The sequence below is a fragment of the Petromyzon marinus genome, chromosome 7, assembly GCF_048934315.1.
Source record: "Petromyzon marinus isolate PM22_M1 ecotype Great Lakes invasive population chromosome 7, UKy_Petmar_22M1.pri1.0, whole genome shotgun sequence".
NCBI classification, from domain to species: Eukaryota; Metazoa; Chordata; class Hyperoartia; order Petromyzontiformes; family Petromyzontidae; genus Petromyzon; species Petromyzon marinus.
Genome location: NC_133673.1, coordinates 9,645,190 through 9,657,244, shown reverse-complemented (window position 1 = coordinate 9,657,244; position 12,055 = coordinate 9,645,190). Strand labels below are relative to the sequence as shown.

The window sequence follows — 12,055 nt, the reverse complement described above, 5'->3', positions numbered from 1 at the left end:
GTACGAGTCCGTTACCCAGCCCCACCTAACTTCCAACACCGAGTGATATCCGAACCGATCTTGTGGCTCACTTTCGAACTCACAAACTATTTAACGAACAATTTGTTTTTATTTGACCAGGTAAGGCACACTGAGCTTTATAGCTCTTTTTCAGAAGCGACCTGGCCACAAATGACAGCTCAACGAAGTGGGCTTATCGTGTGGAATTTTATAGCAGCCAAATACTCAAAGCACATGTTTCTAAATGTGGAGGGAAAACCGGAGAGCCCGGAGAAAAATCAACACGACCACGGGGAGAGAGACACGCACACTCCAAATATACAGCAGCAGGCGCAGGGTCGGGATCAAACCCACGACCTCCTGTATACCAGGCGAGGTAGTAAACATCTCGCCACCGTGCCTTCACCAACCCACAATGGCCAGTGTGGGTAAGTACGGCCAAACAACCCCAATGACCAACACCGTGTCGGGAGGCATTCAGTGCAGCAGCGGATTGGAACAAAAATATGGGCGTCAGTGGCGGTGGGGGGAGGAAGGAAAGTCAAAATTCACTGCCACCGCCAATGATGAGACTGAGGTGAGAGTGAGCATGTTGGAACCTGACTATGCGGTGTGTATTTACTATCTTGCCATACATAATTTCCCTTTAAAGTTCACCCGAGTGATTTATTTCAGGAAGCAGCGCAAAACCAGTCACATGCGGCTGGCCGTTTGTGTGTGTGATCATGTGGTTCCGTTGTTACACACCCAACCCCCTGTTGTGTGTTTTGGAAAAATAAATGCTTCTGCAGGATCCCCGACCTTTCTACCTCATTGCACGTGGGTGACCACAAGGGCTTGCCAGGTATTGTAGGCTGGGACTGTGAGGTGGTTAGGAGATGGTAACGATGAGTGCCACCCTCGTCGTATGTGTGGGAAGGTTTTGTCCCAGCTACCCCTACGTGTTTCCTCCAAAATGAGGCCCAAACACTCGTTAATGAAATCGGCCAAACATCCCAACGCAGGACCCTCCTGAAAAAGTATTGAGACTCAATGAGGCTTTCCTCGGTAAATTATTGGAACTTTTAGAAATGTAGTTTAATTAATTACTATAATTGGACCTCCGAACTTCTTTCGCAGGTATGGTGCAATAAAGAAAACCCAAACATGATAATTAACTTCATTTAAATTTTCTGTTATCAGTTTAATCCTTCGTACATTACATGCATATATTTTTGTCAATCCACTGCTGGATGAATGGCTCTCCACGCCCACGCTTCACGCTCTTCAGTACAGATTGGTGAAGCGGAGGACCCGAGACCGGTTCAAATATCGCGCAGAAGCAAGACTCAAACTCAAGTCTCCGGGATCAAAGTGTGATGCACTAACTACCGTGCCATCTCTCCATCCCTTCGACTGGTTTATTTAATGTAATTTAACCGGTGTGTTGAATTTAACATGAACAGGATACGCGATCTCATAGCGTCAAGAACTCCCATTGCACGAAACCCCCCCTTCCTTTCTCTCGAGCCTCATCAGCGTTGGTGAAATAATGCCACTTGTAAAATGCTCAATTACGACCCCATTTACATTTCCATCTGTTCAACGCTGACCTCCCCCCCCCCCCCCCCGTCTTTCAGGAGCCGCACCCGAGCCACACGGAAAGGGTGAAAGCGTGGAACCCATCCCCCTGATGCTCCCCACAAATAGGGTCACTGTGTGGCGGTCGCTTTACTGGAGAGGCGAGGTTTTTGGCTGCCGACGAAACCCAATTTGCATGTTTGCAATGACGCTGCCACACAACTCACGGCCCTCCTCCTAATTCCCTGCCAACCGAATCGTGGTCTCACCACCACCCCCAGTGCAGCCGTGCTGTCATCACCCAGCACTGGTCTTTATTTTAATTTATTTAAATATCAAGCTCATCTTGTCCTCGAGCACTGTCACATGACATTCCATCCTTCAAGACACCCCACCGCCCTCTATCCCCCCTGTGACCGAATTGTTAAGGATTCGTGCCATCCCATCTAAATCCTTCACGAATCCCAATTTCCTCAGCTCTCCCAACCTCCTCCTCCCCTTCCCTCCCTGGATCCCCCCACTAACCCCGCCCCCCACTCACCCCTCCCAAGCAAGCCCTTCACAGTTCGACCCTTTTGTTCCGTCTCGGGCAAGGCAGCTGGCAAACATAGACCGGGCGAGACGCACCCCCCCCCAAACCCCCCCCCCCCCCAGGATTTAAATGGAACTCTTGAATCGAGTATCTGATCAGAATGCCCCTTTCACATCTTAGGCGCTGCCCTTTTATTAGCAGAATGCAAATCTGCGCGGTGCCATCTGCATTTGGTGAGTCGCACCTGCCCCCCACTCCGCCCCGCCTCTCCTCTCGAAGGCAATTTGTTTAGGTCCAAAGAGAAAAAAAACATAAAGGGTCTTGACCTTGCGGGGCGGCGAGAGGTTGCTTCGGAGACGCGGCTCGTGAACGGGAGCTGTTTGTTGCCCAATGGCCATTGTCTTAGTGGGAGGCAGCGAGAGGGTGGATTGCGTTGCCTCAACTTGGCCGGCTAACACTATTTTTGCTCGGGCGATAAAATATCCCGCTTCACCTCGGAAGACTAAACTGCCAGACCCACATTCCAATCTTCGCCAGAGGTTAACAGGATCTGTGCTAACTCGACACCTGCTGGGCTACGTGTTAAAACACATTCTGAGTTGGGGGAAATGTTCCCCACGTTCAACGCAGCACGACAGTCGAAAACCTCGCCCCGCGCGCCGCCTAGGCGCGCAGGGCACTGACACCTTAAACGACGTGTCAGATTATTTTTTTTTCCCACCAAAAAGTTTACGCGTCAACGAAACAACGAGTGCGGAGGAAGTCTAACGCCCGGCCCGCTTGCGAAATGTCAGATATGAGGTCTTGCGAGCAGACCGCTTACAGCAAACATTCCACAGCCTCGAGCCCCTTCACAAGAGAAAACTCTGCAGCAACATTGCCCGCACGCATTCCTTCCTGCAATACCTGCACGACAATGCCCCCCACCCCAACCCTCATTGCCCCCCCGTCACCGCCCCTCACCCCCCCCCTTCCCTCACCGCCGTAAACACGCACCAGACAACACCACAACGACTCGTTTAACGCGTAGGCTTTCGCGACCAATATTATTTCATAATACAGGGTTTTGTTGTTGTTGTTATAAATGCTGTGGGTTTACAACTCCAAGACACCGGTGTGCTGGAGTAAGTCACGAATCGGTACGTTTTTTTTTAACGCGACAAACCTTACTAATTGGCTGTGTCGGTGGTGGTGGGTCAACGACACATTTAGATTGACGCGATCTAACCCAAAAAAACCCCTTTATTATGAACACAATGCTACTCTGCCACAATCCCAGCAGTGTTGTTCAACGTGCTGCCCAAGTACACGCACGAAAGCACACACACAAAGGCAAAGATCCCCCGTATAGCCGTAACAACTGTTGGGGCAAGTGCTGTTGGCGAGCGCCTATGAAGGCCGACACGGCACTCTAGCGGGTGGCTAGCAAACCCCATTGGCGATGTTTACACACTGCAGCAGGTACTCATTTGAGGCTGATTCGACCTAGGGGAGGCCCAGGACCGGTTCAGATGATCGTCACTTGTTGGTGGGAATCGGGTCATGGTGTTACTAGCACAGCGCACTAACCACTCCACTACCGCTCCCCCTGCACACACACACACAATCTCACAAACATACACACAAACTGCCTGAATGTAGCCCACTGTTCAAGTTCCCCGGTTTAATACAAGTCGCGTACTGTATGCTCATTACGATAGCTTTTTTGTACACGCAACGCAAAGCTGTTTAGACCCGTAAGCATTGACATGTCTCGGACCGTGTTCGTGAGCATAAGGCAGATTTGAAACACGGTAGGACCAATACTTCTGCCGTGGCTGATCATTATTTTAATGCGGCTGGCTCACCCGAAATTTATTTCTCTAAGACGATGGTACTTTGCAAGCCCACTGGCTATCAAGAAAGATTCGTTCATGAAGCCATCCATATATACAGACTGACACAATTTCAACCGAAAGGATGGTTATATAAGCTCAGAAATCATTGGAAAAATGTCATCAACCACTTTGGATCATGACTTGATTTGTGTTTTTTTGTCAACCTCCACCGTCAGCAGTGTGGGGGTGTGGAGCGAGGCGCAATGATTGCCTGGCGGCCCTTTAATTGGTGTAGACCAACTGCAGGTGTCGGGGTTTTCTCCTATATTAACATTAGCTGCCTCGCCAATGCTGCTGACACACTTGGGCTACGCCCATCTCTAAACCTTTATAAGCAGCTTGCCTTGAGAGGCTTAACCCCCATTTTCCTGATGACGACTGCTTGTGTTGCGATTGAAACGTTGTCGTTTTTGTTTTATTTTTTATTCTTATTTTGTTTTTATTACTGAAAGAACCAGAATAAGTCTACATTATAGACTGCCAGTATGCTCACTCAGTTTAATAACCATTGCTACAGTCTACATTATAGGTTGCCAATACGATCACCAGCTTAAAAACCAGGCTACAGTCTACATTATAGACTGCCAGTACACTCACCAAACTTGATAACCAGGCTACAGTCCACATTAGAGATTGCCAGTACACTCACTCCGATTAAGAACCAGGCTAAGCCTACAATAGTGTTTTTTTATTATTGTTTCTATTGTTTATTTTTTTAATTCACTTTATTTTTTATTATGTTTCTATCTACGTGACTTTGCCAAAAGAACCAAAGAACATTGACAATTGTGTCCAAGGATCTTGTTTGCTGCTTTAACGAGCTTAGCGCTGCTTCATGGATTTAGCGTGGCCCAGCAATGCCCTCATGCCGTGGAATATCATCACAAAACGGGGTTTGCGAATCTTACAAAATAGACAGTTTTCATTGCTGTGCCTGTATGGATCTGTCTGTGACTTTGAATGTCTATAATATTAGTTTCTTTTCAAGGCTTTAGGCCAAAGATGAAGGTAAATGGCGTGAACTTAAACGAGGCATGACTTTTAAGCAAAGTATGCAGGTGATAATTGCTCAAAGTAGGCCGACTTTTAGAAAGCACACACGCAACATGACTTAATTGGTGGGTTTTACAATGAAGGGGGTTATAAAGTGTAAGAGTGTTCACAATCCAAAGTTAGTACCCTTCCTCTCTCCCCGCACCCCCACTATTATAATGATTGCGGCTACAATGTAACATACGCTGCTTTCATAATAACTTGATGAAAGCATAATGGAGATCCACACTTTACATAATCGGCATCATTGTAGTCGGCTCACAATGACAATCATTTACATCATCGGGTCCCTGAGTTTAGAGTTTGCCGATAACGAGGTGACGCGGTTCAGGCTGCTGTTATTAACCGCCGATGTGATGTCGTCCCACCTAAAGTTTAAACACACAACTTTTAGATAAAAAAAACTAGGAGAAGGCTTTGCGTACAGCGGCATTACACGGACTCTCTTTCCCCACACTCTCCGACTGGCATATTGACGCGCGTACACGTTCTAAACACGCGCACCTCGGTGGATATTCCACACCTCTGCACACTTTCATTTTCTACGAATGGCATAGGTTACAGTTTTTTTTTAAATACCCAAAAGGAACGATAAACCAATTCACATAAAGTTACGTGTTGAGAGACTCACATCGATCGCCAGTCAACACAGAGGGGCTTTTTTTACTGCCACCACAACACACTGGGGCTCGTGCACGGCACGTGAACCCTGTATGCCTTTAACCCTGCATGCCTGAGTTAGATTCTCGGCTATGGCTAACATCTGATATATGAACTGATACTGCCCCCCCCTAAGCCCCCCACTTCAGCAAACCCGCACTGAAAGGCGTTGGCGAAGTATGGTTAAACACGCGTGACTGACTCAGAGTGAGAAGAAGGCCTTCATCCACCACTGGCCACATTATTATTTTACTGCCATGTGATGGAAGTTTCATTATGAAGCCCTGCGGAGGGAACAAGTTACACATACCCTTGGCCAATGCTCGCACAGAGTACATTCGTATAGTACAACGTTCATACACTTTCAGTGGTGCAAAAGCACGGCCAACAAAAACCTCAACACCTATCGTCAATGATAATGCCTTAAAAATTACTATATATAAAATCAGTGCCGTTTCAGGCAATGGTCATTCTTCATAGACCATAAACAGAGCCAGAGAGGAGGTTAACTAGGGGTCAGAGAATGCACCGAACACCACGAGGGGGGGGGGGGGGGCTGATGATAACCAGTTGTGAGATGGGCATATGAAGTTACCGAATTGTAGCTGTTGCGCACCAGACGAATCTTTCAACGATCAATATAATGACGAAACAAACTGATTTGTATTAAAATTTAAATTATAAAGTTTCATTCGCAACAGGCCTCGCGGTGTTAAGCGCAGTCTCCAACCCTCATAGCTCTAAAATCTCTTGCCTCTGTGTGCTATGAAAAAGGCTCAATTTTTGGAAAACGTCACTGATAATATCTTTATTTTATCTTTTTAAGGCTGGGTTGTTTACGAGTGTGCTGACTTTTTGTGTATTTATAAATAACTACGGCCCTTTGCCAATCCACTGGTGGGTGAAAGCCTCTCCACGCCATCCCAATCACGTGGGCTGTTTGATACGTCACTATAGTGGTTCGAGGGGGGTTGTAAGTCGATTACACGGACTGCTTCAAGGTAACACTGGCGTTCGCTCTGATCGGGAATCGAACTCGGGCGGCGGGGTTCAAAGTGCAGCACGATTACGCCACTGCTGGACTTTCACCCAGCGCAGACTTGTGCACGGGGACCTCAACAAAGGGGTCCTAAAAAGAATAAACATCACCGCCACATACGCAAAAGCACATTCACCGAGGAGATGGAGCGAGCTAAGGTGGATGTTTGCATCGTAGGAGCGTCAGATGGGGGCGACATGGCGAGGCCTTCACCCAGCGGTGGATTCACTACACAGTTGCCCATCAGCCTATTTGGGGCCATTGGGCTTGGCACCGATGCTTTTCAAAGCAGCGTCTGTCCATGGCATGGCAACCAGAAAACACACACTCTGTACCGGTTTCGACTCCTTCTGAGTCTCATCAGCAGTGCGCGCCGACAGCTGTGCTCTCTGCCACATGCCAGTGACAATGTTGAGACCCGGTGACCACAGCAGTCCGCGGAGTTACGATCAATTAACCTGCGGAGCTGAAACATGAGTGACGTCAATGGGCAAAGGTTACGAGGGCCCATCACTCAGCTGCAATAAGCCAAAAAAAAAGAAGCGGACGTCCATAGCGGTTTACCGAAGGAGAACAAATCCCGTTTGATAAGCGAGAACACACGCAGTTGGTTCACCCCCGGCGTGTTAAACAGGTTGCATGTGTACACACATGTATGGTCTTCCCGTGTCAATCTACCGCGACGCGCCGTTTGCCGGGGTTAATTGACCGCGACATCGTCGGTGTGTGTGTGTGTAAGTTCGGCAGCATAGTGCGGTATTCGAGCTATAGAATATTGCGACGGTAATGGGTAATGTGTTAGATGCAACAAGCACGTGGCCACGCTCTAAAGTACAACCGCGTAGGATTTCGCAGATATTTAAAACACTGAGCAATTCGAATACATCTTCTACTACTACTACTACGGTACTGTGCATGAGCGAGATCCATTTCATCCAGCAGTGGAGATACAACGGCTACAGCTGATGATTGTACGAATATACAACGTAAAACGGCCTACATTGGGCCCATTAAGCTCATATCGTACAATAAGTCTGCCCGCGTGGGTGAAGGCGCAGCCCTGCAATTGCCCGCTCCCGCCACTGCTGACGGAAGCGCCTCCACTGGGGAGAATGCTCAGTGGAGTCTCTGAGAGTGAGTGAGTGTGACCCACTCTCACACGCCGGCCAGACGTTTTAGGATTGGGAATTAGCAACACCGCATGGCGGACCTGCCCATAGGACGAACCCGTGCGGGGTGGTGTTACGGTGCACCCATTTAAAGTGGCTGCGGAGAAAGGGCCACATTCATTGCACTCCGTATGTCAGCATCCCGGCGGATTTCATGGGAGTGCGAGTGAAATTATGCACGCAAGCGTGGCGATTAGCCGCGACTCTTTTCACTTGTGGGGCACTCTGAGACGCGGGTAACAGGGTGTTTACAAAACGTGGTTGTTGTTGTTGTTGTAAAACAGCGGTGACACTCGTTGACTTCAGCTGATGGGGGTGCAAGTACGAGCGTGGGTGTTTTGTCCGTGGCAATGTGGGTTTGTGTGTGGCTGTGTGTCTTAAATCGTGTTGTTTTTTTTTAGGTCGACTCAGCCTCAAATGAGTGCAACGGTGCGATGTGTAAACATCGCCACTGGGGAGACAAAGGCGGCCGGGCGTTGTGCTGGCCATCCCCACCCCCTCGTGTGCCGTGCCGGCCTTCAAAGGTGCTCGCTACTCGCTAGCAGTCTGTTAAAGGCTACACGGGGGATCTTTGTATTTAAATCATGGTCGTTGAGCACAAACACAGAGGTTGAAAAATCCCCGAGCGGCGAGCAACAAACAGCACGACCGACGGTGTCCTCGACAACAGTTGAACACGGTTCCTTCAACAGAGCGAGATTACGCACCGACTTGGGGAAAGAGTGAGAAAAGAGTGTAGCGTGTGACTCCGTGTGAATGTTGGTCGTGTGTCAACGCGAGTTTCCGCGCCGCGTGAATTGTAAAGCGCCCGTGGAGTGCGGTGTAGACGCCGTGCGTCTGCGTTTGTGAATGTGACCGTCCTCAAGTGCGCGTGTGAATGTGAAAAGTGTCGAGAGTACACGTGTGGCCAGCGTACTCGGCACGCTGCACTCACCACGACCATCACGCACTGACTCCATCATCATCATCGTCGTCGATCGTACCTGGACACAGCTTGAGACCTTTCTTCCTCTTGGCCGAACAAGACATGCTCCTCACCGGAAGGTTGCTCTGACCCTCACCGCAGTTGACCATTCTCCTGGGCGAGCCAAGCACGCTACCCGCATCTGACTGCATCCAGATCCTCTAATCTCACTCTCTCTCTCTCTCGCAGGTGTGATCCTGGGCGAGTCTACGACCGACTTGTCTATGGACAATACAACACGCACGCGCGCACACTCTCGTCTATCTTATCTGCGGGCTACGAACGCCTATCTAGACAACCCCAAGAACAACAACAACATGGCCTGCTCCTTCTCGTTGTGCCTCTCGTGCGCGCGCGCGTGCGCTGGAGCCGCGCGCGTGTGCGGTGGAGCCGACGTCTCGACGCGGGGCGAGCGGAGTCGTGGTGAGCCGAGTGGGTTCGGTGGTGGTGCTGGTGGTGGTGGGGGGGGTGAAACCATCCCAGCTGGCGGAGCCATTACATCACCGCCGCTTCATTCATGATGTCATTCGGGGCGGGCTGCGGCGAAGCCCATTGGGCAGCAGGGGTCGACTTAGCGAGGATCAGCCACGGGGTGGGTGGAGCGACCCGGGCAGGCGATGATGTCACCTCTGGACGCTAATAAGGTCATTGGTGGCCTGTGACAAAGGCAAAGGGTCCCCGTGTAGCCGACGGCGGGCGGGGGGGGTGATGTTTGCGATGCGCGCCTTTGAAGGCGCACGGCGGGGTTGGGGTTGGTAAGCAACCACGCCCGGCCGCCTTTGTCTCCCCCCCCCAGTGATGATGTTTAATCCACCGCGACAGGTACGCGTGCGAGGCTGAGTCGACTTAGGGGGAGGCGCAGGACCGGTTCAGATAATCGTCACCGGTGTTGGCCGTGAGCGGGAATCGAACCCGGGTCGCTGGGTTCATAGCGCAGCGTAGCGCTCACCACTACACTGCCGCTCCCCCTGATAGCACGCACACACACGCACATACACACACACACATACACACACGCGCACACACGCGCACACACACACACGCGCACACACGCACATACACACGCGCACACACGGGCGGGAAGCGGTGGCGCAACGATTAAGGGCATTACCGCGTAGCTACGAAGCCAAAGGCCTCAAGTTGTATTCCCGGGCACGGTTAGGCGGCGCACGAATGCAAACGCGAACCTCGGGGTCCAGGTGCACCCTGGTCCAGACCCGCCCGTTCACCACCCCGCACCGACCAGCGCGCTTGAAGCAGGGACGAACAGCCCCCAGTTACACGCTCGGCGTGGAAGAGTGCTTGTCACACAGCAGTGAATTGACGGGGCTCTCTCGCTCTCTCTATATACATTCGTTGTGTTCACACGTTCACTGGCCACACGTTCGCATGTTGAACTTCTTTCGCACCGTGCGTAGCCCACGGTGCTAATGGGAGGTACATGTTGATGTAGGTTCTGCCGCTGAGATGTGCTGCGTGTGTTGGGACACCCCCCCCCACCAACTCTCTCTTCCCCTGGCAGATGGTTTGGCGTGTACACGAGCTTGCAAGCATGCGTGCGCGAATTGAGATGCGTTCCCTCCTGTTTACCGTTTTGTTCTCTTCATTTTGCTGACAATTGGGACTTTTTTTTATTGGGATGACATCAGCGTGTCTTGTGGTTGCCGGGTGGATTGTAGCACCGCAGGCTCGCGAGATGGGTAAGGAAGGCCTTCACCCAGCAATGAATCTATAGCATGGCCGGGGACGATTGATGCCGGTTTGATGTGTTCTCGTTTTTTACATTTACTCACCATCGCTCTGAAATTGCCTCCTTTTCATCCTTTGTTGATGCAACATTTTGTCTGATCGTCTACCTTGGGATGGGCTCTCCACATTGCGTCGTCGTCATCATCATTTGCAGCAGCCAAGTTCAATCCACTGTTGGGTGAATAGCCTCCCAAAATCGCCATCATCTCTCGCGATCCTGCGATGTACAGATCCATCGAACGCCTCCACACGATCTAATTTAATTTGCTCACCTTGGTTATCCATTAAAATGAAGTGTATGTTAATACCAAGACGTTGGTTGTTGCTGTGCGTGTTTGTGATGAAAACGTTGCACAATGCGGTGTTTTGTTGTTGTTGCAGCAGCTGTGATAAAAGTTTAAGAAAGCGTTGTTTTAAGTTGTGCATGGCAGGGCATTTTAGTTGTTGTAAATCATGGCACAGGATTGCGAAATGCAGACCGGGGCGCAGACCCGCTGGGAGCGACGCGCATCCAATTAAGCGCGTTTAGATCCACGCGACCTGATTAATTCCATTCCCGGACACGCGGCTAACATCAGCGGCAAGTGCTAAATAACAACATTTAGTAATCATTATTATAACTAAGCCTGAGCGTGCCATTCATATTAGGGACGCATATCTTTGACTTCAAACGCAGCTGAGGATATGTGCATCACAATTGGTGTGTTCGTGTCGTCTCTATTCGTGTGCGATGCGCTGCTCGTGTCCCATAGCAGCCGCTCGTGGCTGCAGGGGTGATTGTTAACTAATTTACTTACGACGTATACGATTGGGAAAAAAAAAACCTAGATTCTGACGCACGTAATTTGATGTATGCGTCGCGTGCATACGACTAGATTAAAAAAAGGAATCGATATTTGAAACAAGACGTATCGTCATTACAATAGCGTCGTTGGTGGTGGTGGTGGGGGACATTTGGTGGGAGGGATGGATGACGTAGTAAGCATTACATCATTGCGCGTGCACAGCACAACGCTGCACTGATTTGAATAATTCTTGTTGAATCGAGAGAAACAATTGAATGTGTTTACGTTGTAAAAAAAAACTATACACTCTAGACGACTGCAGTTATTAACGCCCATTCACATGCATGCATAACCCACGTCAGACGTACCTTAGATTTAACATCGTTTCCGCACCGTAGACAGATTATGAACGGTGCAATCCTTAGTGTGTGTACCGTATATGCGCGCGTGTACAACAGACACACAGCTACGCGTCCCCAGTATGTAAGCCGCGCGTGTTGGGCGCAGCAGAAAGTGGAGAATTTGCAATTTGATGCATTAGAATGTGCGACGCTTGCCCGCTACCGTTTAGGGGTTGCTTGGCCGGCGGCGTGATTAACTGTGCACAGATGCGCTCACATCCATGACATCATCGCTTTATCCGCCTCGGGAGGGAGTCACAGTGGGC

At 50.1% G+C, this 12,055-nt stretch overlaps 1 protein-coding gene across 3 annotated transcripts in view; it reads right to left on the bottom strand.

Moving 5' to 3' along the window:
• The window catches only part of LOC116939936 (dual specificity protein phosphatase 16-like), a 40,957-nt gene extending 31,622 nt beyond the window's left edge, over positions 1-9,335 (bottom strand). Inside the window, exons 1-2 of one of the 3 annotated variants that reach the window (XM_076065343.1) lie at positions 8,874-9,335; positions 7,057-7,187 (exon numbers count right to left, since the gene is read on the bottom strand). Coding sequence is in view for 2 of the 3 variants with exons in the window: in XM_032948994.2 (XP_032804885.2) it covers positions 8,874-9,006 (133 nt within the window). In the remaining variant the exon portion in view is untranslated. Of the gene's footprint in view, positions 1-7,056; positions 7,188-8,824 lie in introns of all 3 variants that reach the window. The other 2 variants (XM_076065342.1, XM_032948994.2) reach the window with 2 other exon arrangements.
• Between the last annotated feature and the right edge of the window lie 2,720 nt (positions 9,336-12,055).